This window comes from Geotrypetes seraphini, chromosome 1, assembly GCF_902459505.1.
Source record: "Geotrypetes seraphini chromosome 1, aGeoSer1.1, whole genome shotgun sequence".
Lineage (NCBI taxonomy): Eukaryota > Metazoa > Chordata > Amphibia > Gymnophiona > Dermophiidae > Geotrypetes > Geotrypetes seraphini.
Window position 1 is genome coordinate 42,474,362 of NC_047084.1, and position 27,453 is coordinate 42,501,814.

Genomic DNA, 27,453 nt, shown 5'->3' on the forward strand with positions numbered 1-27,453 from the left:
CATTTATTTGGATTTTTCCTTGTTTAGTTTTGGCATATCTAAAGATAAGCAGTGTCTAAACCCAAGCTTACATGACAAATAATGGTTTATGGATTTCCTCCAGGACTGCTATAGACTCTTAAATCCAGGTATTCTGACTTCCTTGTAACAAATTCCACAGCTTAAGTCTACAGTGAGTAAAACAACAACTTTCTCCAACTTGTTTTAACCCTCTTACTACAGATTGAAAAAAAATATGCAGTATATTGATATAAAGGAACCATAAGTGATTCCTTGCTTCAAGAGGAAAGGACCCAAAAGATACATTTAAGGAGGAATTTTCCATAGCCTTCTACCTTGAACCCGTGTGAATTCTTCTCAGAACAAATTTAAGATAAGTTTTGTTTCTTACCAGTGGATCAAATAATGAAAATTTGTATCAGTAAAACAGTACTGTAAAGTGCAGTGAAAGACTAAGAGAGGCGCATTTAGGGGTGTGTCCTCAGTTGTATTCTCTCTACCGTTAAGGTTCTGAGGTTAGAAGCAGCCAAATCTGCATGAATGTTAAAAGTCACCTAACAAAAAAGTGTTATTAGCATAAATCTTATTAGCCAATAGGAAATCCACAAAACTCAAAAAATTTGAGCCCATCCCACAGTAGCCAGACCCCTGTAACCAGCCACAGAATCCATGAAAAGGCAGCACTGTGTGTCTAGAGCAGGGGTGTCCAACCTTTTGGCTTCCCTGGGCCTCATTGGCCAAAAAAAAAATGTTCCTGGGGCCACACAAATGCACAAACACTGCAGCAAGACAGAGGAGGGAACCGGCAAGATGGTAAACACCCGTGGGCAGCAGAGGAAAAAAGTGCATCACCCTCAACCGGGGCCGCACAAAATACTTCACCGGGCCGCATGCAGCCCTTGAGCCACAAGTCTAGAGCTTGAGCTATTAAGAACATAAGAATTGCCCCTGCTGGGTCAGACCAGTGGTCCATCGTGCCCAGCAGACCGCTCATGCAGCAGCCCTCTGGTCAAAGACCAGTACCCTAACAGACTAGCGTTACCTGCGTACATTCCGGTTCAGCAGGAACATGTCTAACTTTGTCTTTAATCACTGGAGGGTGTTTTCCCTTATAACAAACTCTGGAAGAGCATTCCAGTTCTCTACCACTCTCTGGATGAAGAAGAACTTCCTTACATTTGTACGGAATCTATCCCCTTTTAACTTTAGAGAGTGCCCTCTTGTTCTCTCCACCTTGGAGAGGGTGAACAACCTATCTTTATCTACTAAGTCTATTCCATTCATTATCTTGAACGTTTCAATCATGTCCCCTCTCAGTCTCCTCTTTTCAAGGGAGAAGAGGCCCAGTTTCTCTAACCTCTCACTGCACAGCAACTCCTCCAGCCCCTTAACCATTTTGGTTGCTCTTTTCTGGACCCTTTCGAGTAGCACTGTGTCCTTCTTCATGTACAGTGACCAGTGCTGGACGCAGTACTCCAGGTGAGGGCGTATCATGGCCCGGTACAACGGCATGATAACCCTCTCCAATCTGTTTGTGATCCCCTTCTTAATCATTCCCAGCATTCAGTTCGACCTTTTCGCTGCCGCTGCACATTGCGCGGACGGCTTTCCTGGGGGGTCTCTCCAAGTACCTCACCAGACATCCGGTATTCGTGTATATGATTTTTGTTACCGACATGCATCATCTTACACTTATCCCCGTTAAACCTCATTTGGCATGTCGCGGCCCATTTCTCGAGCGTGTTTATGTCACATTGCAGGTCTTCGCAATCCTCCCGCGTCTTCACTACTCTGAATAACTTCCTATCATCTGCAAATTTAATCACCTCACTCGTCATACCAATTTCCAGGTCATTTATAAATATGTTGAAGAGCATGGGTTTGAGCACCGAACCCTGCGGTACTCCACTCGTGACGTTTTTCAAGTCCAAGTATTGTCCATTTACCCCCACTCTCTGTTTCCTATCCGCCAGTCAGTTTTTAATCCACATTATATATTTCATCCTCGATTTCATGGCTGCCAATTTTTCGAACGCCTTCTGAAATCCAGTTATATAATGTAGACCGGGTCACCCTTGTCTATCTGCCTGTTTATTCCCTCGAAGAAGTACAGTAAGTTCGTCAAGCAAGATCTTCCTTTGCTGAAGCCGTGCTGGCTGATCCTCATCAGATTGTGTCCGTCAAGGTGAACAATGATGCGGTCCTTTATCAGCGCCTCTACCATCTTATTAATACTTAGGGACAATGGTTCATTTTTATGAAGTATCCCTGAGTACCCCCTCAAAAAGAAACACACCTCACTGATTATGCACACATTCCTCACCTGGACTAGTTTGCTATACACCCTGTAACTTAGATCATTTTATTTTATCATTTTTAACTGTACAAATAACTTGCCTTCAGATTAGCCACGCATTTATTTATCCCAGTGGACTATGTATCATACATCTTGTCCCCATCTTTATATCTGCATTTGTCCCCTTGGCTATAAGATAAGCTGTATTGTAGAAATGCATTAGCGTCAAATCTATGTTATTTGAATGTTCTAATGTGTGTTTATTAGGTGTTTCATAAGTATAATGCTGACACTTTTATATCTGTATTATTTGAATTTCAGTGCTGTTAAATATGTATATTTTTATACTGTTTCATAGTAGTCCTATCATCAAGTTTCAATTTGCTGATTTCAAGTTTACTTCATTTATCCCCCTTTTACAAAACTGCAAAAGTGTTTTTTAGCGCCGGATGGGGCGCTGAATGCTCTGCGCGTCTCCCGACACTCGTAGAGTTCCTATGAGTGTCGGGAGCAGTGCAGAGCATTTAGTGCACTGGCCTGCACTAAAAAACACTTCCACGATTTTGTAAAAGGAGGGTTATTGTATTTATGCTTATATTTGATAATTTTACTACTGTTATGTTGTTAACAAAATTGTAAGTTTTATGTTGAACTGTAACTTGCTGTATACCACCTTGGGTAAATCTCTTCATAAAGGCGGAAAATAAATCCCAATAAATAAATTAAATAAAAATAAATAAATAAATAATTTACCAGTGTCTTTAATAAGCAAAGCATTGGTGTCTTCCACATTAGTAGGACCTTTAAAAAATGTAAATTAATTGTTGTTAGTTTTTAAACATAAATATACATTTTAAAGTAGTTAATCTAAGTCCAAACAATATATGTCTCTATTGATATTACAATTGTTTACTTAGGATACTTTCAAATTCTGAGACTATTGTAAAATATTAAATAAATCATGACTAATGCCTTCTTGCATAGATGTTAGAACACTAAAGTCATTATGTAACACACTGTATAATTTTAATTATTGCTTTTTTTCCAACTATTTGGAAAGTCTGTTAAAAATTAAATTACCCCCCTTTTACTAAGCCATGGTAGAGGTTTCTACCACAGCCCAGAGCACTAAATGCTCTGATGCTGCTTCAAAGCTCATAGAATTCCTATGAATATCAGAGCACTTAGCATTTAGAAAAAGAGGGCCAAAATTATTAAATGCAATGAGCTCCCTCCTAATTGCTCACCCTCCCCTATGACATACCCTTCCCATCACAAACACAATGGGCCCAATTCTATAAACAATGTCTAGTGGTGCCTAACTCCTAAGTGCCATTCGGCGCAGTTGTCAATCAACTGCTAGTCATCATTTATAGAATTGCATAGGGTCCATCTATTGAATGTTAAATGTGCAGCGCTGCGTACGCCTTTCAGCGCAATAGAAATGACAAATAGTAGTAGTAGTAGTAGTAGGCATCATAATATTACATGCTGGTATATTAGGCCAATGTTTTCCTGGCCAAATTTACCAGCACCTAACACAGACGCCTACTGATGCTTAAGTCATACCATGCCTATTTTCCGCTCTTAACCACATCTACTTTTTGGGTAGGTGCAAGTAGGCACCGTGTCAAGTAGTGCTGCCCGATTGAGGAAAAAAATATTTCGATTCGATTCAGCCTATTGAATCAATTTTTCAATTTGATTCAATTTTCCTGCCCAATTTGGTGTTTTTTCCCAAACATCCTGGTAGGTTTATTTTATAGCCTCTTCACCTACTCCACCCCCTTTGCCCTCTCCTACCCCCACTGGCACTGTAGTATAAACAAAATAAACGAACAAAAAAGACTTTTCCTCTCTCTGTTAAATCCTAGTTCACGTTCGCAGACTAATGCCAGCTCTGGCAGGATACAAATTTCAAATCTGATACATTGTAATCACAAAACAGAAAATAAAATTATTTTTTTCTACCTTTTGTTGTCTAGTCATTATTCAAATCATGTTGGTCCCAGGCTCTGCGACAAACATCTTCTGATAACTCACTTGCCAGGGTCTCTTGCCAATTTGTTGTTTTCTTCTTTCTCCATGGTAACCATCCATCTTCCATCTCTGCCCTCCCCTTCTATTTCCCTTCCCTCCCCCGGAGGTCTGGTACCTTCCCTTTCTTTCATCTCTATTCCAATAGCTGCAGCGATGGATCCCACCATCCCCAGATCCACCATCTCTGCCTCCTTCCCCACCACCCCAGGTTCCACCAGCTCTCCTTTTCTCTTCCCAACTACTCTCCTATCCAGTATCTCTACCCCCCCACACACACACACCATCCCTTGTGTACAACTTCTCTCCCTTTCTGCTCCTTCCCTCCCTAAATCCCATTGTCCACCATCTCTCTCCCTCTCCTGTTTTTAGATCCTTTATTTCTTCTATCCCTCCCATTTCTCCTCTCCCTCTCCATGATCTCCCCCAAGTCTATCTCCCTCCCTCCATCTTCTCCCCATCTCTCCTTCTCCAGTCCACCAACTCCAACAAGTTATATTCCAACAGTGTCTCTATGTTCATATTAGCCCTCTCTTCCAGTCACTTCATTGGCTCTCTATCCATTTCCACATAAGATTCAAACTCCTCTTACTGAAGTACAAATGCATTTATTCTGAAGCTCCTCAGTATCTTTCCACTTTTATCTCTCTACGCTCCTTTACAGAAACTCCATTCAATAGGTAAGTGTCTCTTATCTGTACTCTTCTCCTCCCCTACCAACTCCAGATTCCATTCCTTTTATCTTGCTGCACCATATACCTGAATAGACTCCTGAGTCAGTACATCAAGCTCCATCTCTGGTTGAATTCAGATCACGTGTAGGATAAAAGCCTACTTTTTTGAGGCTGCTTTTAACTATTAACTCCTATTTACCTGTTCAGTACCCATGCCTGTTTTAATCATTCCACAATGAGCAATTCCTGATCCCTTATTTGTCTTGTTTATATGTCTTGAATAGATTGTAAGCTCTGTTAAACAGGGACTTTCTCATACATGCTTAGTGTACAGTGCTATGTACATCTAAGAGAACTATAGAAATAATAAGTAATAGCAGTATTCTCTTACCCTGCATACTGTGAACCATTTCTAAAAGAACAGGAATTAGAGTTTGACTATATTCATGGAAAATATCCATGAAAAGCACTTCTGTGCATGGCTGAAAGAAAAGAAGAGACAGTATTTATCAAGTAGCCATATATAATGGTTGCAACAATTTCAAATGTCTGCATCCTATTTTGAATTACAGTTTAGCATGATAACAGCTGCTGTAACAGAATGCTGGCAAACTCCCAATGTCAGCTCATTAGATTAAAAAAAAAAATAGCTGAGTTTGGACACATCAAATGTCAGCAGAACCCCCCCACCCCCACCCCTATATTTGGAATTTAGTACATCACCAATGTTTCAGTTCATACAGAACCCTAATGACAATTTCCTGGAGGAAATTCACATCCATACAACCCACTCCAAAATACAAGAAATACTACTACCCCTGATATAGTAGACAATCAACTGCAACCCTCATTATCAAATCTACTCATTAACAATATAAAAAGTCTAATAAAAAAAAATCTATGTTACCATAATATTCAAACTCACATGACTTTCCATAAAATATAATTCACTTCACAATACAAAAATTCACTAACTTTCAAAAACTCAAATAACTTTTCATGGATTGCAATTAAATTGGCAACTTATTATTGAGAAAGATCGGTAGCATGGAATATTGCTACTCCTTAGGTTTTGGCTAGGTACTAGTGACCTAGATTGGCTACCGTGAGAACAGGCTACTGGGCTTGATGGACCATTGGTCTGACCCAGTAAGGCTATTCTTATGTTCTTATGAAAGCTCAGGGTACAGGATGAAATATTGCATACTAAAGTTTGTTTCTGCTAATACTTGGTGTGTCAAGCTCTACTTTTCTTCTATACCAGATAATCTATTACTAAGGGAGCCAATTACTAAGGATTTATCATGTGTTATGTGCCATAGGGCCCATTTTATAGCATCAAACCCTGTTCTCTGCAATGGGTCCTGCAGCAGCTTACACATGATGACCATTGGTAAGTGATTCAACTTTAATACTTGATATACCGCTCAAAACCGAAGTGGTTTACAATTCTAAAAACATCTTATCATACAATAACAATTATAGTACCATTACAATGAGTAAACCTTCACATCCATACAACCCACTCCAAAATACAAGAAATACTACTACCCCTGATATAGTAGACAATCAACTGCAACCCTCATTATCAAATCTACTCATTAACAATATAAAAAGTCTAATAAAAAAAAATCTATGTTACCATAATATTCAAACTCACATGACTTTCCATAAAATATAATTCACTTCACAATACAAAAATTCACTAACTTTCAAAAACTCAAATAACTTTTCATGGATTGCAATTAAATTGGCAACTTATTCCACAAGCTAGATCCTGCATAACAAAATGCTCTTTTCTATGTTCCAGTCAATCATATTTTACCCAATGATGGTAATTGGAGCATGTGATTTTGAGATGAATTCAAAAGATAAATTGGTACATATATACTCAGCTTGCCTGACAAATAATTTAGAACATTCCACTGTAAAGCTTTAACCCTTTATTTGGCATTGTTGCTCAGAAGCAACATGCGTTTTCTATGGCTCTTATGGGAGATCTGCATCTCCAAATGCCTGTTACTTGGCATTTTTGCTCTCATTCAACATCAAGTTACATAAAACAGCCATTTCACCATCTGCCAATTAACGTATTAAACACCAAATAAAAAACTTTAAAAGTAATTCATCCAGTGTAGATTGGCCAACATAGGTGTAACATGGTTCTATTTCCTCTTCCTATCTATCAGTTTCACAGCGGTGCTTTCCACTAGCTGCAATCTAGCTAAACAATTTTACTCAGACCATTAAAGAATTACATTAGTCCAATTGACTAGTTATTAAAACTTGCCCAATCATTACCAGATTAAATTTAGTCAAAAATGGTCTTAGTTGGAGGCAGAGGGAGTTTTGCCCAGTAGGACTGATACCAGGTATCTTACCTGGGAAGCTCAGGGTCTTTCTGAGCTAGGAGACTTCATTAGGAGAATAACATGCTAGCTTTTTCTGAACTGGTGGAAGCTTATTATCTGGCTCCTTCGGATCTTTTTCAATATATGCAAGTGAAGGATTTTATTCAAAGAAAAGCTCTTGTTGAATTATAGCAGGAAGAAACACCTTTAGAGTGGGCTATTAGTGGAAGCAGTAGTAGAGGGTGTATTTCCTGTTTTTATAGAACACTCAATCAACAGCTCCCCCCCTCCACCTATTAAGTTCATTCCGCTATGGGAGGGTCTCCTGGGTCAAAGTTGTTCTGCTCATAGATGGGAAAAGATCTTTCAGAATCTGTACGCATATCAATTGCGAGCTTTTTGGTGGAAAATGGATATAAGTGGTACCTTATTCCTATGTGCTTGCATAAAATGTATGTACAAACTTCAGATCACTGTTGGTGGAACTGTGGGCAACAGGGCACTTTTCTTTATGCCCAAAGGTCTCCCCCTACTGAGACATGGTGTTTGAACTACTTACAGAGATTTTACATAGAATTATTTGCATATTCTTGGGCTGTGCCCTGCTGCAATGTACCTTCTCTGGCACTCCCTAGTAAATATTCTAAACTTGCCTTCCACGTTTTTACTGCAAGCCGCCTTTCATTGGAAGTATATGGGAAACAAGTCCACCCACCATCTCAACCGCAACTTTTCTGCAAACTGGAACTTATTTTCCACATGTCTAAGCTGACTGCACTAGCAAACAATTGTATGTCAATCTTCTTTGAGGTCTGGGAACCCTACATAAAATGGATGGAACACTCTTCATAGACACATAGAAATATGACGGCAGATAAAGGCCAAATGGCCCATCCAGTCTGCCGATCCACAACCTCCTCTTCTCCCTAAGAGATCCCACATATCTGTTCCATGCTATCTTGAATTCAGATACAGTTTTAATTTCCACCACGTCTATCAGGAGACTATTCCACACATCTACCACCCTTTCTGTAAAGAAGTCTTTTTCTTACATTACTCTTGAGTATCACCTCTTAACTTCATCCTTTGCCCTCTCCTTCCAGAGTTTTCCTTCATTTGAAAAAGACTCACCTCCTGTACATTACACCCTCTCTCCCGTCTTTCCTCCACAGTATACATATTAAAGTCTCTAAGTCTGTTCCTATACAATTTATGACAACCACCACTAATCAATTTCGTAGCAGCCCTCTGGACAGAGTCCATCCTCTTTATAGCTTTTTGAAAGTGGGGGTCTCCAAAACTGCACACAATATTCCAAACCGGACCTCACCAGAGACTTATACAACAGCATTATCACCTCCCTTTTCCTAATGGCCATTCTCCTCCTTATGCACCCAAGCATCCTTTTGGCTTTGACTGTCACCTTTTCTAACTGTTCTGCCACCCCTGAGATCATCAGATAGAATCACCTCCAAGTCTCACTCTTCTTTTGCATACAGTACTTTACCTCCTATATACTACACTGTTCTCCTGGAATTTTGCAGCCCAAGTGCATGACCCTGCATTTTTTTAGCATGAAATCTTAGTTGCCAATTACAGACCATTCTTCAAGCTTTGCTAGATCCCACCTCATGTTATCCACATTCTCCAGAGTGTATACCCTATTACAGAGCTTGGTATCATCTACAAAAAGACAAATTTTGCCAGTCCTTCCATAATATCACTCACAAAGATGTTAAAATAGAGCCAGCCCAAGGACAGATCTCTGCGGCACTCCACTAACAACATCTTTATCCTCCAAGCAAAGTCCATTTACGACTACTCTTTGTCTCCTTCCACTTAACCAGCTTTTAATCCAATTCATCATGTGGGACCCATACCGCATTCATTCAGTTTATTTATCAGTTACTTATGTGGCACCGTGTAAAAAGCTTTGCTAAAGTCCAAGTACACTACATCTAGCGACCCTTCCATATCCAACTGTTTGGTCATCCAGTCAAAGAAATCAATCAGATTCATCTGACAAGGCTTGCCTCTCATAAAACCATGCTGCCTCAGGTCCTGCAGTCCATTTGATTCTAGAAATTTCACTATCCTCTGCTTAACAAGCACTTTCATTAGTTTACTCACTATCGAAGTCAGACTAACCAGCTTGTAATTCCCAGCCTCCTCCTTTCTTCCACTCTTGTGCAGAGGGAATATATCCACTGTTCTCCAGTTCTCTGGGACCACACCATACTCTAAGGAAGCATTTAAAAAAATGAGGCAACAGAGCCACTAGAACCTCTCTGAGTTCCTTGAGTACCCTCGGATGTATCCTGTCAGGCCCCACTGCTTTGTCTACTTTTAATTTAGCTAATTCCTCACAAACATAGTCTTCTGAGAATCTTTCCTAGTCTACTACACATCCATTCCCATTTGCGTTCATTTTTTGCAATCCTATCCCCAGTCTTTCATCCGTGAACATAGAACAGAAATAATTGCTAAGCAGTTCAGTCTTATCTTTATTGGTTTCTGCATATTTGTCCCCCTCAGCCTTGAGCCTCACTATGCCATTCTGACACTTCTTCTTATCACTTATATCTAAAAAACATTTTGTTCCCCAATTTCACCTTATCAGCTAAATTTTCTTCCATTTGCATCTTTGCTTTTCTGACAGCTTTTCACGTTTCTTGTTCCTCTTTCTGCGACATCTTGTAATTTATGAAGGCTAACCTTTTTTCTCTCACCTTTTTCATCTACTGCATATGATAGCCAAAACAGCCTTCTTTTCCTTTTATGTACTTTCCTAATATAAAGATTTGTTGCCTTTAGGATAGCTTGTTTCAGTTTTGCCCACTGATTTTCTACTTCATTCAGCTATTCCTATCCAACTAACTCTTCCTTGAAGTATACCCCTATCTTAACAAAGATAGTTCTTCTGAAAGCTAGAACCTTCAACCTAGAGTAAGTCCTCTCATCCTGCATTTTTATATTGAACATCACCATTCTGCGATCACTAGATACTAAATGATCACTCACCATAACCTCAGGAACACTTCCCCCATTTGTAAACACCAAGTCCAAAATAGTTCTATCCCACGTGGGTTCCATTACTAACTGCCGGAACAATTCTTCCTAAAGTGAATCCAAGATCTCCTTGCTTCTAAACCATCCCACTGCTAGGATGGTCCAATCAATGTCTGATATATTAAAATCACCTACCAACGGTGCTTCCCCTTTATAGCTATCTTATGAATGTCTTCAATTCAGATCTGCGGATGGCTCTTCATACCTATCTACCCAAGGTCTACGGGAAAGGGTGGGGGTGCTAGAGGTCCTCATGTTTAGGATATGTCTTGTACAGAAGAACCAATGTACATCATGAATAAATTGTTGGACTGGGAATGTCTTAACACTTGTTTTTTTCTTGGCATGTTATGTTTGTTATATTACAAATAAAAAATGATAAATAAAAAAACACGGTTTTATTGCAAGAAGCAACCTTTGAGTATCACACCTATTTGGAATTTAAAATCTAGAGAACATAGCAGATCCCAAAAGGTCTTAATTTTTTCCACCAATAACAAATTTATACTATTGATCTTAGGCACCGATCAAGAATAGAGCCATGAGAGACTCCAAACGAGAGAGGGCAGGAGGATGAAATAAACTGATTTTGAGAAATTTGAAAGGTGTAGTGTGAAAGAAAGAAACAATACCAGAAAAAGGACAGGGCCCATATATCCAAGGCTATGAAGACACCAATAAAAGGCCATGATCCACTGAAGTAAGATCCAAAGAGGTGACTAAAACTGAAAAAAATTGATTATCCAGAGAGGTCCTGATTTCACTGGTTGTAAGGATGGTTTTGGTGCCATGGGCTTTCCTGAATCAGGCTAGAGATTTGTTTAGAAAAGAAGAGAGTTGAGAGAGAACAAGTTTTTCAGGCAGTTTAGAGACTGAGCAGAAACTTGATGGATCAGACAGATCCAAATGAGGTGGCTTGAGGAGGAGGATGACTGGAATATTTCCATGCAGGAGGACATTACAGAGAACAGACTTGCTTGAAGAAAAGGGAAAATCAGCAGGAGAGGAACACTAATTGAGACCACTAAAACTTACCCTCAGGCTATACTTCCAAGAGTCTCCTCCAGCTTCTTCCACTGCTACACCAAAATAAACAAAAAAAGTGTTATTCACAAAGACTTTTCTGTCAATCTAGATCCATAGGAAATGACTCAATCAGACCCTAGGCCAGTGTTCTTCAACCACCGGTCCATGGACCAGTGCGGTCCACAGAAATTTCCTGCCAGTCCACAGGGCCAGCATGTGCATCAGGTCCAAAACAGTGTTCTTCAACCGCCGGTCCACAGTGCGATCGATGTGGCATTATCTTTGAACCAGCTCCCTCTTCCTAACTGATTAAGTGCACAAAGCCACAGACAGTGGCTCCTACGGGCATCCTGCGCCTGAACCGGAAGCCTTCTCTCTGACGTTGCAACGTCAGATGGAAGGCTTCCAGATGAGGCATGGGACGTGTAAGGTGCAATTAGTACTATTATGGGGGCGGGGTCTGGGGTGGAGATTGGGTAGAGATGGGCGGGTTCTGGCCCACGACTTAGCCTAGTGTTCTTCAACCACCGTTCCACGGACCGATGCCAGTCCATAGAATAATTATTTTATTTCTGCCGGTCCATATGTGTAAAAAGGTTGAAAAACACTGCCCTAGGCTTTTAACACAAACAAATAACCACAATGTATATAATGTATCTGTATATATTTTTTCCTGCATACAAATGAATAAGACAAGCATGCATATCCTCCAGTTTCCTGTTGCAGCTCAGTATGCAATAGGAAAATGGAGGATATGCAGGATATTCTGCAACAATAATGTGGCACATATGCAACAATTTGAATTCTTCTGCTTACTGAATCTAATATAATAAAATGATAGGCCGCGCATGCGCACTAAAAAAAACGTGTTCCCTGAGCTGTCGCGAAAATACGAGTGCGCATGCGCGGCCCAGGCTGCGGCGGCTTTCAAATTTAAAAAAAAACTTACACAGCTGCGATGGCCTTCCTCAACCCCGGCTCTCACTGTGCATCGTAACGGCTCCTCTCTCGAACTGCACCAGGATCGAGCGAGGAGCTGCAGCAGCGGCGGCGACTTTCAAATAAAAAAAAAAACGGCCAGCTGAGAGGGAAAGCAGCGCTGCCACTGCCGCCAGCTCAGCGGTGACATGTAAAAATCTAAACAATATCAGAAGACGTCGCTGCAAGGGCTAACAGCAGCAGCAGCCCCCGAAGCTCCTCAGCAGCCTGTCCCGCCCCCTTGAGAAGGCCTCCCTCAGTGTCCGGAAACGCTGCTGCTGCTGGCGCTGCTCTGCCTTTGAGCAACGCGCCGGAGCTGAACACCATGACAGCGGCTGACAGGAGGAGACAGAGGGGAGATGCTTGGTTGATGGTAAATACAGAGATGCTGGACTGTTGGGGGGATAGAGAAAGGGGAGGAAAGGAAGGGAGGCCTACTGCTGGACAAGGGGAGCACGAAGAGGTGCTGTTGGAAAGGGGAGGGGAAAAGAAAGGGAGGCCTACTGGTGGACAGGGAGAGCAGGAAGAGGTACTGATGGACAGGGGAGGAAAAAGGAAGGGAGGCCTACTGCTGGACAGAGGGAGCAGGAAGAGGTGCTGATGGACAGGGGGGGGAAAGGAAGGGAGGCCTACTGCTGGACAGGGGGGGATCAGGAAGAGGTGCTGATGGACAGGGGGGAGGTAAAACAAAGGGTGAAGGGCTGCTGCTGGTTAAGGGGAGCAGTGAAGGGGTGGTGGTGGACACAGGGGAGGTAAAAGGAAGGGAGAATGGACAGGGGGAACACGCAAGGGGTGTGGTGGACAGCCAAAAGAAAGAAAGACAGAAATACAGAAAGTGGCTAAGGAGACAGAGAGAGAAAGAAATAAAGACGGACACACACACACACATATTCTAGCACCCGTTAATGTAACGGGCTATAAAGCTAGTAATGTAAATATAGCTTCAAAATGGAAACCTTGCTTTATATCTGAATTATTTATTTTGGTTTCTTGGGAATTTTGTAGATGAAGAATTTTTTATATTAATTTGGGGTTGGGAAAGAGGGGACTTCAGGGATGAAGATAAGAGGTCAGAAGGGAGGATCAAGAAGAGGTGCAAAAAAGGAAGGAGGGAGCCCAGTTATGCTTATGTTCTATCCTATACTTTGAGGATTTCATCACTAAGCTGCCAAGGTTCAAGGTTAAAGTCCATACAATAGGCATATTCAGTGGCGTATCTAGGGTATGTGACACCCGGGGCAGACAATTTTTTGCAACCACCACCACCACCCTACAACTACCCCCCATATAAAAAATATTTTTAGTAATTTTATTTTAGTTTTATATCCTGTCCTCCCCAGAGAGCTCAGAACGGGTTACAGTTTAACATTCACAGTGTTACAACATAACATTACATAGGGTTGCAACCCCATGCCCACGCTGTAGTGTAAACAAAATAAACAAAAAAGACTTTGCCTCTCTCTTTTAGGTCCTAGTTCACGCCTGCTGTCTAACACCAGCTCTGGTAGGATACATATTTCAAATCTGACATACTGTAATCACAAAACAGAAAATACAATTATTTTTTTCTACCTTTTTTGTTGTCTGTTCATTTTATTATTCAAATCATGTTGGTCCCAGGCTCTGGTTTGTTTGTCTTCTGTTAACTCACTCACGAGGGACTCCTGCCCATTTGATGTTTTCTTCTTTCTCCATGCTCAACATCCATTTCTGTATCTTCCTTTCCATTACCATATCCAACATTTCTTTCCCACTGTCTACAATCTCTCTTCTCTCTCTCCCTGCCTTGTGCCCTGAGTCAAACCTCTCTATTCCCCTCCATGCAGAATCTCTTCCTTCCCTACCCCCTTGATGCTGAATAAGATGGAAGGAATAAAAGAGATGCTGCATCTCTCTCTCCCTTCCACAACCAGACCTAATATTTATTTTTCCCTCCCTTCCATCTCAAGGTCCAACTTCTCTCCCTTTCACTTCCCAACTGCCCTCCCATCTCTCTCCCTCCCTGGTCCACCATCTCCCCCTTTCTCTTCTCAACTACTCCCATCCTATATCTTTTCCTCCCTCCCTGGTCCACCATCTCTCCCTTTCTCTTCCCAACTGTCTTCCCTCCCTCCACAATACCCCACGTTCAACTTCTCTCCTTTTCTCTTGTCCCCCTCCAGACTTTTTGCCTACCATCTTTCTAAATCTCCTGTTTCTGGGCCCCACAAGTTATTCCCTTTCATGTCACCTTCCCACCCCCAGTCTGGAACTTCTTTAATCCCTCCCACATTCTACAAAAAAAAAAAAAAGGCTAGCTGGTCTAGAGGGATTCCTCGGCTGGCATGCCTTCCCTTTCCCCTTCTTTTGGCACCAGTCCTATATTGCCCTGTCTTCCCCATCCCGCTAACAAACTGACCAAAGGACTTTCCACAGCCTCCTCCACGTGTTCCTTCCATCACACTCTGCCCCCAATGACACAACTTCCTATTTCCTCTTGGGCTTGGACCACGGCAGAAAGAAAGCACAGAGGATTCAGTTTTTCAGCGGAATGGAAAAGGACAGGGCAATGGTGAGCCAACGCTGAAAGAAAGGGAAAGGCATGCCAACCCACAGGAGGTCCCCCCAAAGCTGCGGGGCCCTAAAATCAGCTCTGCTTCCATCCCCTATGCAGCACCTCCAGACCCGACTGACCAAATTCCAGTAAGATTTTTTGCAGCCTGCTTTGCCAGGGCTTCTCTCTGCCATGTCATCAGTGAGGTGGCAGAAGGAAGGCCCTGGTGGGCTACAAGAAGTAGAGTGTTTTCTCATTGGTGGTAGCCTTAACTTGCTACTATACTGGCGTTAGGCCTTCCTCCCGCTTCCATGAAAGCAGGACCTGGCAGCGAAGAAGGTTCAATACCGGCAGAGTAGGGAAATTCCCAGGCCATGATGCCGACCCAGAGAGCACCCTCTTATGGTTTGCACCCAGGGCAGACCGCTCCCCCTCCCCCTCCCCCCGGTACACCACTGGGTATATTAGGAAAGCATGACAGCAACTATCCTAACTAAGCTGGACAGAATTTGTTAAAAATGTGTTCTCTTCATATGTAAGCCTCAGTTCTGATTTTTGAAACATTGTTACACCACACCAATCTCACAATGCTTAAAATAAGCTTGCAAAAGTACTACCTCACTGATTTTGAAAATGTTTGCAGGTTGGCAGCTGAGGAATGGGCTGCTACTCCTCAGCTTAGTGAAGAAGAGGTGGCTAAGAGTCAAAATGAGATCATCAAAGGGATTAGGAATGATGATAAGAGTTAGAAGAATATCATAAGGTAGTAGAGGAGATAGGAGTAGAGGCCACTCAAAAGGACTGGAAAGACAGGAAAGAGGAAACAAAGGGGAGAAATAGATGAAAACTAGAGAACTAAGCCAAGTCAAAGCTTTTTTACTGTGTCTATCACGAAAAACTATGGAGAACTCTAGCACTAATGGGAATATTCAAAAACATAACTCAGCTGATAAAGAGCATCTACAAAAATCAAGAAGCTGGATCGGTAGCATGGAATATTGCTACTCCTTAGGTTTTGGCCAGGTACTAGTGACCTGGATTGGCCACCGTGAGAAAGGGCTACTGGGCTAGATGGACCATTGGTCTGACCTAATAAGGCTATTCTTATGCTCTTATCCTATACCAACATAACAGGGGAGGGGGCGACAATTCTTTTGCAAAAAGCTGCTATTTTACTTTTGAAGATTTTTTCATATACAATATAAAGTTTTAGGAATTTGTACCATTAGTAATACATTTAGCTTTGTGAAACTGCTTGGTGCCTAATCCATTCTAATCTGACTGAAATTGGATATGTAATTAAATATTCAACACTACTTGAATACAGAACACAGAACAAAGATTTCAGTCTAATGATGGTCTCTTTTTCTTACATTAATTTGCAAGACAATACTTAGATTAAATAGATATCTGGTTCAAGGTGTGATTAAGAAAAGGTAAAGGGAAAAATAAAGTGAAATAATTAAAAGAAAACCTCTCTATGTAACCATATACTGTACACTAAAAATTCACAGCAATTTCTCTCTCTTTGATCTCCCCAAGAAAAATGTGCTGAGAAGCCTAAAACTTTTACTTATTTCATGGAACATATGAGATGCCCTCCTACATCACTAGAAACTAATTCTCCAAAATGTTGAAGAAAAACAAAAAATTAAAAAATTAACCAAGCAGAACATTCATCAATCTAATTTTAACACAGTATTTCTTACTGAAGCCTTCTGGATCCTCCTCCCACATTGTCAGTTCTTCCTCTGTCAGCACGAAATAGTGAGTAACCAGTCTCTTGCAAATCTCCATCAAGGTTGTACATGTGAAGAATGCTGTCTTTATTTTATGTGCTTCAAGGGTTTCAGGTCTACTATCTGCAACAAATATTCACAGTTAAGAAATTACCAGATTCATGGCTCTGTATTTTAAAACAGGCTCAGTAATCAGAAAAAGAAAAAAAATTGAAACAAAAACAACATAAAATAACTGCTGTAAGTTTGAGCCACATGGTACAGGCACTTTGGAGCTGATTCTATAAACGGGCATCCCAATTGTAGGCAGCGGTAGGCGTCCCATCACTGTCTAGCAGCCAATTGGGATGCACATTTAAAAAACCCCAAAACAACCCCGAGGCAGACCACCTACACTGTATATGTTTGTCGCAGTTGAGGGAGATGTGTCGGGACACTTAAGCTCGCCCAAGGCAGGGCATGGGTGTGGTTTTGCCAGGAAATGGTCTTGGGTGAGCTTAAGTAACCCTAGGTATCTCCCTAGGGCTACGACAAATGCCTGAAATTACATTTCAAAAACTAAAACCAGACACGGCCAGCCAAACTGATCACAGTAAGGGAATCCCTAATCAGCTGAGCCAGAAGAGTCCTGCTGGCTCAGCTGATCGGGGGAAAATACCCTATCATGATCAGCTGAGCAGCTGCTGCAGCAGGGAACCCTCCCCCCCTTGACATCGGCAGCAGGGATGCCTGCTCCCTCCTGCCGGAACCTCCGAATCTCACCCCACTCCCTCCTGCCAGAATGGAATCTAATTGTTGAGGCTGGATCTTAGGCCATGCCTATTGCATCCCAGGATGCACCGGGAAGGGGTCCTAAGACCCTGACTGGCGCAGATGCCTAAGGCCCCTATGGGAGAGATCTTAAGCAGCTCAGCCAATCACAGCATTAGGCCCCTCCCTGGTGCATCCCACGATGCATAAGGAAGGGGAAGGCCTGCCCTTTTGAAGAGATGGGCCTGCTGGCCAGAGGAAATAACCATCCAGTTGGTTGGACTTTCACCTACAAAGGTATGGTGGGGCATTATGCTTGGGGGTCTAGAGGCTTGGGGGGAGTGTTGGGGGGTGTTACCGGTTGGAGGGGTATGGAAGTTCTGTGGGAGTCCAGCAGAAGGGAGTGGGCATCCCTCCTGCTGGGGGACTTTGGGGGGGTGTCAGGGATTCCGGCAGGAGGGAGTGGGCATCCCTCCTGCTGGGGGACTTCACCGGGGGGGGAGGGTTCTGCAGGAGGGAGTGCCATCCCTCCTGCTGATGTTGGGGATCCTCTACTGCAGCTGCTCAACTGATCATGGCAGGAGTATTTTACCCCCGATCAGCTGAGCTAGCAGGACTCAGCTTCGGGTAAGCCTGTCAGCTCAGCTGATTGGAATTCCCTTGCCGCAAGAGATCCCTGAACAGGCAGGTGTGATTCTGTAACCAGCACTTGTGACATGGGTGCCGTTACAGAATCAGGGGTTTAGGTGGGGTTAGGCATCTGTTCATTAGGGCAGACACAATTCTGTATAGGACACCAGTATGCATTCTCGGCCACTTCTTAGGTGGCTCCTGAGACCGATGTCCTTTACAGAATCTGTCTCGTCATTTCAAGTCTAAATCTCATGAGATTTGAAATTACAAGTCTAGGCTGAAGTTCCTGCACCACATAGCTCAAATTTAGAACACTGAATCATTGTGTGGTGGTAAGGAAAACCAATTTCTTTGGCAGTACTCCCCCCCTCCAACCCGAAAAATTTTTTTGCACCTTGGACATTGTATCTGCAGTTTTTTCCTTGTTTTGGTCATTTGACTCTTCACTGCAGACTCATTGGATTGTTTTTTGGTCTGTTTTGCCCTTGAGTTTTACCATTTTTTTCTTCCCTGGCAAAGATTTGGTTCTATATTATACCTTTCAAGTATTTAAACATCTGAGCCAGAACTCTTTGTTCCTAGGACTTTGTTCCTAGCCTATTAGTTCTTCTCCCTCCCTACAGAGCTTATCATGAATCCACTAAACATTTAGCATATAAATATAATTTAAAAAGGTAATGTAAATCATGAAACTAACAAGTATGTTTTCTCCTATGGTGAATGTCATTTTCATTATGATATTTGTTAGTTTCATGATTTATATTATTTTTTTAAATCATATTTATATGGCTGTTTCCTTTCAATATATATTTTTAACAGGCCAGTCTTTATGCTTAATTTTTTACAAACAAATCTTCATGTTCATTTAGTTTTTAAGTATCTTTATGCTACATTATGGACTTATTGATGTTTTCCTTTATGTGTATTTCCTGCTTTTAAGTATACTCACTTTCATGCTATTTGTTATTATTTATAACTATTGATTAAGGGCTCCTTTTACTAAGGTGCACTAGCGTTTTTAGCGCACATACGAAATTACCACGCGCTACACCATGCGGTACACTTCTAGAATAACGCCAGCTCAATGCTGGCGTTAAGGTCTAGCGCATGAGGCAATTTAGCGCATGCTATTCCGCGCATTAAGGCCCTAACACACCTTAGTAAAAGGAGCCCTTAATGTTGTTCTTTTCTATGAGTTCATGTTGATTTGTATTTTATTTATGCAGTCTTGATCTTTTTTCATGTAAAGTATATTTTTTCTAGACCAATAACCACACCCCTGAGGCAGGTCTCCACCTGGAGTCCGAAACACGGACCGTGTCGGGTCATCAACTGGATCATTCCACAATAAAGACATTATGGCCCTGTTTTACTAAGTTGCGCTAATCAATTTAGCACGCACTAAATGCTAACACATGCATGTTAGTCTATGGATTTAGTGCGCGCTAATCAGTTAGCGCACCTTAGTAAAACAGGGGGTATATTTATAGGACTTTTTATTCATGTACTTTTATATGTATTTTAATTTAAGTTCCTAGAAATAAAGATTGTTTGACTCAAAGTTGACATGTTCTATCCAACTCCCCACTTGCTTTCTTTTCATTGAATTTACGTAGGATTTCTGTTCCCTTTCTTCTGATTCACATCTGAGATTGCCTTTTTCCTTGCATTTCCAGGGATATTGCTACAGGTTAGTATGACTCAATAAAACCATATCACACTAACTTATTTGGCTTTTAGGCATTTATTACCCAAGTTCATATTAGTCTCCCTCTATAGAAAGTATGTTCTTATCCTGAAATGTATTATGATTTAACCACAGAAACACAAAAATGTGAATTAATCATTTAACCATTTTGAATGAAGACATAGTTATAATTATAATATCTCAATCTACGAGTACAAAGACAGCAATTCAAGCAATACTTATATACAACTAGAAGATTGAAATTCTACTCATCATACTCATTACTGATATGAATTATTCTTCTCTTACCATGAGACACTAAAGTAAAAAGAATAATTTAATCAAAGTTTGGTGAACTGACAAGTTAAACAAGGAGGAATGAGTAAAAAAAACTGGAATGTATATTTATATTAGGGTTGCATTTTGATTAAAATTTTAATCACAGAATTGGAGGCATGATATCTATCTCCCCCCTTTCCTCCCAAGTCACAGGGAGCTGTGGTAGGAAAAAAAGATAAGTAAGATACCAATAATCACACGATTAATGACAATTACAAATTTTACTTGAAATGCAGCCCTAAAAAATTAAAGAATAAAAAGTAACGTAAAGATATGAAATACAAATTGAAAAATTACAAATTAAAGAATGTAAATCAGCATACAGAATAGCTATAAACATTCTTACAGTTTTCACAGCCTACTTTAGAAAAGCAAGCCTAATTTACAAATTACATATATATATATCTAATATAATAAAAGGCTAGGCCGTGCATGCGCACTTCCTATGCGTGCGTCCGTTTTCCGTGAGCTGTAGCGACCCATAGGAAGTGCGCATGCGCGGCTTACGGTTCTTTGAAAGACGTAGCGGTGGCTACTCTCATGATCCCCGCCTGCGTCGGACTTCCGACGCAGGTGGGGATCATGAGAGGAGCCACCGCCGCGTCTTTCAACTAAAAAAAAAATACGGCAAGGCGGATGTCGGCCGCGGCGGCTGTCGGTGGCTGCAGGCCGCGGCAGCTGTAGCCCGCCGCGAGCACGGAGACGGGCCAAAGTTTATTTCAACTTCAAAGACGCTGCAGAGGCTCCTCTCATGAGCCACTCCTGCGTCAGAGAAGGCGGCGATCGTGAGAGGAGCCGCCGGGAAGTTACACTGCTGAAGGCTCGGGTTGTTAGGTTCGTGCAGGCTCCTCTCGTGGTTAATGGAGGGAGAGGGAATGCTGCGGCTGCTGCACAGGGAAGTAGGGAAGGAGATAGGAAGAAAGGGACCGGTCTGATGTCGCCCTCGCCCCTGTTTTGATGAAAAATACACTAGCCTCGGCAGCGATTCAGAAACATTCCGCCGGGGGGAGGGGGGCAGAACCGCGGCAGATTGAAAGCAGGAAGGGGAGCCACGGCCAACGTTCCTGAATCACAACTGAGGCCAGCGGATTTTTCAGCGAGACAGAAGGTGAAGGCAATATCGGAATGGAATGGAGAGAAGAGGGAGAACATGCTGGGCCAAGGAAATTCCCTGGACTAACTTTCTTTTTTTTTTAAATAAAAGTACAAAGGGGGAGAGTATTAAAAGAAGTGCCATCATGTTACCAAACTCCCTTTGAAAGATATCCTCGAGCATATCTTTCAACCCAGGCATTGATACTGATGGTGTAGACCAGGGGTCCCCGAAGTCCCTCCTTGAGGGCCGAATCCAGTCAGGTTTTCAGGATTTCCCCAATGAATATGCATGAGATCTATGTGCACGCACTGCTTTCAATTCATATTCATAGGGGAAATCCTGAAAACCTGATTGGATTCAGCCTTCAAGGAGGGACTTTGGGGACCCCTGGTGTAGACGGTATCCCCGATGCAGCGGTATGTACCTCGGGATTTGGAGGCAAGCCGCCTAAGTGGTCTCTCAATGGCAGGCATGACTAGACTTGCTGCCTGAATGGCCTGAGACTCCAACTGGGAAGCTGGTGGCTTCTTAGCTAAATTACCCTGAGTTGGTTACATCGATGTAGACATCGATACATCAGGTGATGAGGATGACGTCAATGTTGATGTCTTCGATGGTGCAGCCTTCCCCGAGGACGATGACTTGGTAGAGACAGACTTCATCGATGTCGAAGTCGAGGCTGATATTGATGGTTTATCAGGAGTATGATCCATGCTCCCAAAGATTTTTTCCTGTTGAACTCGACGGTTCTTCAGAGACCGTTCCTGTAGCATGGTGCAGCGCACACAAGACCCGGGACAGTAGTCTGGGCCCAGACACTATATACACCAGTTGTGCAAGTCAGTTATCGAAATTGCGCACTGATACTGGCTACACTTTTTGAATCCGGTTACCGAACGGGACATGGAGGGCAAAATGGCCTCATCCAAATCGAAGCCCGAAGACTGAGGCCGTGGAGTAGGCCCCGCAAACGGAAACAAAAAGAAATTTAATTAATTTTTTATTCTTAGTTTTATAGAAAAGAATGACACAAAGCACACACTCGACGAAAAAAAGATGAGCCATGGCTGGAAGCCACTAATTTAAACACAGAGAAACTCGAAGTAGGGACTTCTCAGCTCCACAGAAAAACTAGAACTGAGGAGACACGCGCCCTATGTCGGGTAGGAAGGCATTCATGCATGCACGGTGCAGCAGTCACAAACTTTCTCAAGTTCTTTAAGCAAGATTGTTTGTGAAGCTGTCCACGTCGGGGCTCTGTGGATGATGTCACCCATATGTGAGAATATGCTGCCTGCTTGTCCTGGGATAATATACATGAATGCACATTAACTGGTTAAAATGCATTAATAAATGAGGTTCTTTGACTGCAAGTCTTCTGCATAGAAGGAACCACCCAGTTTGAATTTATTGTAAGCTACGCCATGAAAACACATTGAGCCAAATCCAAATAAAAGAGAATAAAATAAAAAATTATAATATTTTATCAAGGGCCCTCTTACTAAAGTGTGTGAGCCTGTTAACACAGGGTTTAGAAAGATAACTGCTTTGCAAAGTTTTTAAGATTATTTCATGCTACATCATATATTGAGAGTATTTTATGTTACAGGGCGGAAGTAGGTGGGGCATGGGCAGAGAATAAGCATGGAGAGTGTACTACAATTAATACCCTACACTTAAATCGTCCACTAGCTAATTCGTAGGCAAAGAAGAACTAAGACCCCTTTTACCTACCCCCCACTCAAAGGCACCCAGCACAAGAAGATATTTGACAGTCTGCTGGCGACGCATGCAAGGAAACTGGACCACACTATCTCCAACCTGCTGATAACAACAAACGACTACAAATATTTTCGCAAAGAAATCAAAACCCACCTATTCAAAAAATTTATACAGATGGCTTAACCCCAACCGGACCCCCCTCAATGCAACTCCCCCCTCCTTCCCCGTTCACCAGTTCCCTTCTCTCTTTTTTTTTTTTTTTCTTTGAATTTAATATTTATTGAATTTTTCAATATATTCAAGCATATAACTTGTACAGAAAGGAAATTTAGCAAGAAATTAATACAAATGAAAACATATATCAAAGAATATTGAATATGAGCATAAATTTCTACTCAAGTCCTCAAAGAGATCCAAGAAGGGAAATAGGCGAATCAAAGAAATTATTTAAACCAGGTAATAACTAGTCGGATGAGATTAAGGCACCCTTTCTTAAACTAAGCACTTTCTTTCTCCAGAGATGCAGTTGAGAGAAAAGTTGTCAGTTGAGATGGCTCAAAGAAAACATATTTATGAGAATGATAATTAACAACACATTTACATGGGTGTCGCAAGTAAAAAGTCGCCCCCAGAGATAAAACACCAGGTTTCCTTAACAAAAATTCTCGTCTCCTTCTCTGCGTATCCTTGGCCAAATCTGGGAACATCTGAATTTTACAACCTAAAAACTCTTTTTGTTTATTTTTAAAGAAAAGTCTCAGCAACCAGTTTTTATCTGGTGCGAGAGCTACTGTCAAAAGTAAGGTTGCCGGGGTCACTAATTCTCTATCAGACATTTCCAAAATATTAGATATATTCATTAAATCAGGTCCCAATTTCTGTTGTTGTTGCTGTTGTTGGTCTTGAGGCTTACTTGGAAGATAATAAACCTGCGTAAATGGTGGTAATGACTCTTCAGGAAGCTCCAATACTTCCGTCATGTAACGTTTCAACATTTCCCTTGGGGCTATCACAGAAACCCTAGGGAAATTTATCAATCTGAGGTTATTATTGCGAGAAAAGTTTTCCATTGCCTCCATCTTCCTTCTTAAATTAGTATTGTCTTTGATTAATACCTCAGTAATTTGTTGGGATACTTTAAATTCTTGATGAATATTTTGTGTTGAAGTTTTTGAGTCCTCAAGTCCAATCTTTAAATTTTTAATCTCAGTTTCATGATTTTCTAATTTCTTTTCTAATTGTTGTAATTGCGGGTTAATGGATTTTGCCAAATTGGCTACCAGATCCCACAGAGAGTCTAATGTAACCTCTCGGGGCTTCACAATTTGAAATGGTTGTAGTTTTAATTTAATTAGCTCACCCTCTGGCAGCATGTCTCCTCCTGCAGTCTGTTGAATTCTCTCATCCCCCACTGCTTCCTCCTCAGTCTCCTCGTTCAGACTCCTCTGCTCCAGCAGGGAGTCCTGCAGCACAGTCCCCGCGTTGTTCTCCTTAGCCTCCGAGAGGAGGTGAACTCCAACCTCAGGAAGTTCCTCCTCTCGCGGGGAACTGGTCAACTGAGGGCGTGGGGGAGGTGCTCTTATTTCGGGGCTTAGCGATGTCTCCGGCCCCATGGTGAACGTCATTGACGCGCCTCCGCCATGCGTCTCCTGCGGGGAACTCCCCGAAGCTGTCGGCGTGCCCTGCATTCTCCTCATCAACTCTTCGATGTTCCCGAAGACGGCCGTTCTGGAGAGCTGCGAGGCTCCAGCAGCGCTACGTCCCCTCCTCTTCGGCATCTAGAACAGGTAAAAAGTTTAAAGCGGACAAAATTGTATTTCAAGGAGTTAATGGGAGCGTGAAACTCATGTTACTCCTCATGCGGCCATCTTGGATCAATTAGCTGTTGTTCCAGTTCCCTTCTCTTTAGCCTCAAGCATGTCAACTGCTTCCCTAACGGTATATATACTGGATCTGCACTATTTCCTATTTGTACAGCATCTTGTAGCTCTTGAAATATACAGCTCCATTATTCTTGTAACTTCTCCTGGAAATGACCAGAATTCTCTCTGTAATTATCCTGGAAATGTCCAGTTGTCTCTTTTGTAATCCGCCCAGAACTGCAAGGTTGAGGCGGAATAGAAATCAGTAATGTAATGTAATAATGCAGGACCACAAATCATCTCTTAAATAGGAGGCACTTCAGGCCAGAATCAGTACATGGAGTTCAAAAACTGACACTCTATAAAGGTTGCTCCAGGTTTTACAGAATAGCGCACAGCGCCAAATCCCACACACAAATTTGGGTGCATATCCCCAGTATTCTATAATACTGCATGCAAATTTTTGGAACTCCCCTAACCTGCCCATACCACTCTCCTATGGTCATGCCACTTTTGGATTGTATGTTGTGGGATTTTGGTGCCCAGTGTTACAGAATAAGAACATAAAAATAGCCTTACTGGGTCAGACCAATGGTCCATCAAGCCCAGTAGCCCGTTCTCATGGTTGCCAATCCAGGTCACTAGTACCTGGCCAAAACCCAAGGTGTAGCAATATTCCATGCTACCGATACAGGGCAAGCAGTGACTTCCCCCCACAACTTTCTCAATAACAGACTATGGACTTTTCCTCCAGGAACTTGTCCAAACCTTTCTTAAAATCAGCTATACTATCTACTCTTACCCACATCCTCTAGCAACGCGATCTAGAGCTTAACTATTCTCTGAGTGAAAAAAAAATTTCCTCCAATTGGTTTTAAAAGTATTTTCCTGTAACTTCATCGAGTGACTCCTAGTCTTTGTAATTTTTGACGGAGTGAAAAAATCGATCCACTTGTACCCGTTCTACTCCACTCAGGATTTTGTAGACGTTGATCATATCTCCCCTCAGCCATCTCTTTTCTAAGCTGAAGAGTCTTTCCTCATACGAGAGGAGTTCATCCCCTTTACCATCTTGGTCGCTCTTCTTTGAACCTTTTCCGGCGCCATTATATCTTTCTTGAGATAAAAGAGACCAGAATTGAACGCAATACTCCATATGAGGTCGCACCATGGAGTGATACAGGGGCATTATAACAGTCTTGTTAACCATCCTGTTTTTAATAATTCCTAGCATCCTATTTGCATCCTTTTTTGACTGCCACACATTGGGCGGAAGATTTCATCATATTGTCTATGATGACACCCAGATCCTTTTCTTGGGTGCTAATCCCCAAGGTGGACTCTAGCATCCAGTAACTCTGATTCAAGTTATTCTTTCCAATGTGCATCACTTTGCATTTGTCCACATTAAATTTCATCTGCCATTTGGACGTCCAGTCTTCCAGTTTCCTAAGGTCCGCCTGCAATTTTTCACAATCTGCATACGTTTCAACAACTTTGAACAGTTTACTGTCATCTACAAATTTAATCTCTTCACTCGTCGTTCCAATTTCCAGATCATTTATAAATAAGTTAAATAGCACCAGTTCCAGTACAAACCCCTGCGGCACTCCACTGTTTACGCTCCTCCATTGAGAAAAATGACCATTTAACCCAACCCTCTGTTTTCTATCTGATAACCAATTCCTAATCCACAACTGAACCTTGCCACCTATCCCATGACACTATAATTTTCTCAGGAGCCTCTCGTGAGGAAATTTATCAAAAGCTTTCTGAAAATCTAGATATACTATATTAACTGTCTCACCTTTATCCACATGTTTATTCACACCTTCAAAAAGTCAAGCATATTTGTGAGGCAAAATCTCCCTCGGCTGAATCCATGCTCATTAAATCATGTTTGTCTACGTGTTCCACAATTTTATTTTTTTATAATCATTTCTACCATTTTGCCCGGCAATGAAGTGAGGCTTATCGGTCTGTAATTTCCTGAATCTTCCCTGGAGCCCTTTTTAAAAATCGGGGTAACATTGGCCACCCTCCAATCTTCAGGTACTACAGACAATTTTAGCGACAGGTTACAGATCACTAACAACAGGTCAGCAATTTCATTTTTGAGTTCTTTTAATACCCTGGGATGTATACCATCTGATCCTGGTGATTTATCACTTTTTAACTTGTCGATTTGGCTCAGTACATCTTCCAGATTCATCGAGATTTCTTTCAGTTCCTCCCTCAGTTGTGCAAATCCTAATTGGTGCCAATTAATGTCAATTGTTAGTGCTCACTTATTGCCATTAATTCACTCTTTAACCAATTAAACTGTGTGTACAAAATGGGGCACCTTTTATAAAATCTGGGTTCACTGTCTCTGCACTTATTTCAGCCTGATTATCGCAAGCTAATCAAAATATTAATGAAAAATACTGTACATACCTCCAAAACTTTACTACTACTATTAATTATTTCTATAGCGCTACCAGACGCGCGCAGCACTGTACAGAGTCACAAAGGGCTCCTTTTACTAAGCTGTGATAGCGTTTTTAGCGCACGCAGGATTTTAGAACGTGCTAAACCCATGCTACGCGGCTAGAACTAACACCAGCTCAATGCTGGCGTTAAGGCCTAGTGTGTGCGGCAATTCAGCGTGCGCTAAAACTG

General features: G+C 41.8%; 1 protein-coding gene across 7 annotated transcripts in view; it reads right to left on the reverse strand.

Annotated features, from left to right (window-relative positions):
- The window catches only part of IPO11 (importin 11), a 568,146-nt gene that overhangs the window by 387,211 nt on the left and 153,482 nt on the right, over nt 1-27,453 (reverse strand). For all 7 annotated transcript variants that reach the window (XM_033930425.1, XM_033930408.1, XM_033930455.1 and 4 more), the window contains exons 11-14: nt 16,674-16,826; nt 11,463-11,506; nt 5,399-5,489; nt 3,050-3,097 (exon numbers count right to left, since the gene is read on the reverse strand). In XM_033930425.1, the coding sequence (XP_033786316.1) occupies nt 3,050-3,097; nt 5,399-5,489; nt 11,463-11,506; nt 16,674-16,826 (336 nt within the window). The remainder of the gene's footprint in view (nt 1-3,049; nt 3,098-5,398; nt 5,490-11,462; nt 11,507-16,673; nt 16,827-27,453) is intronic.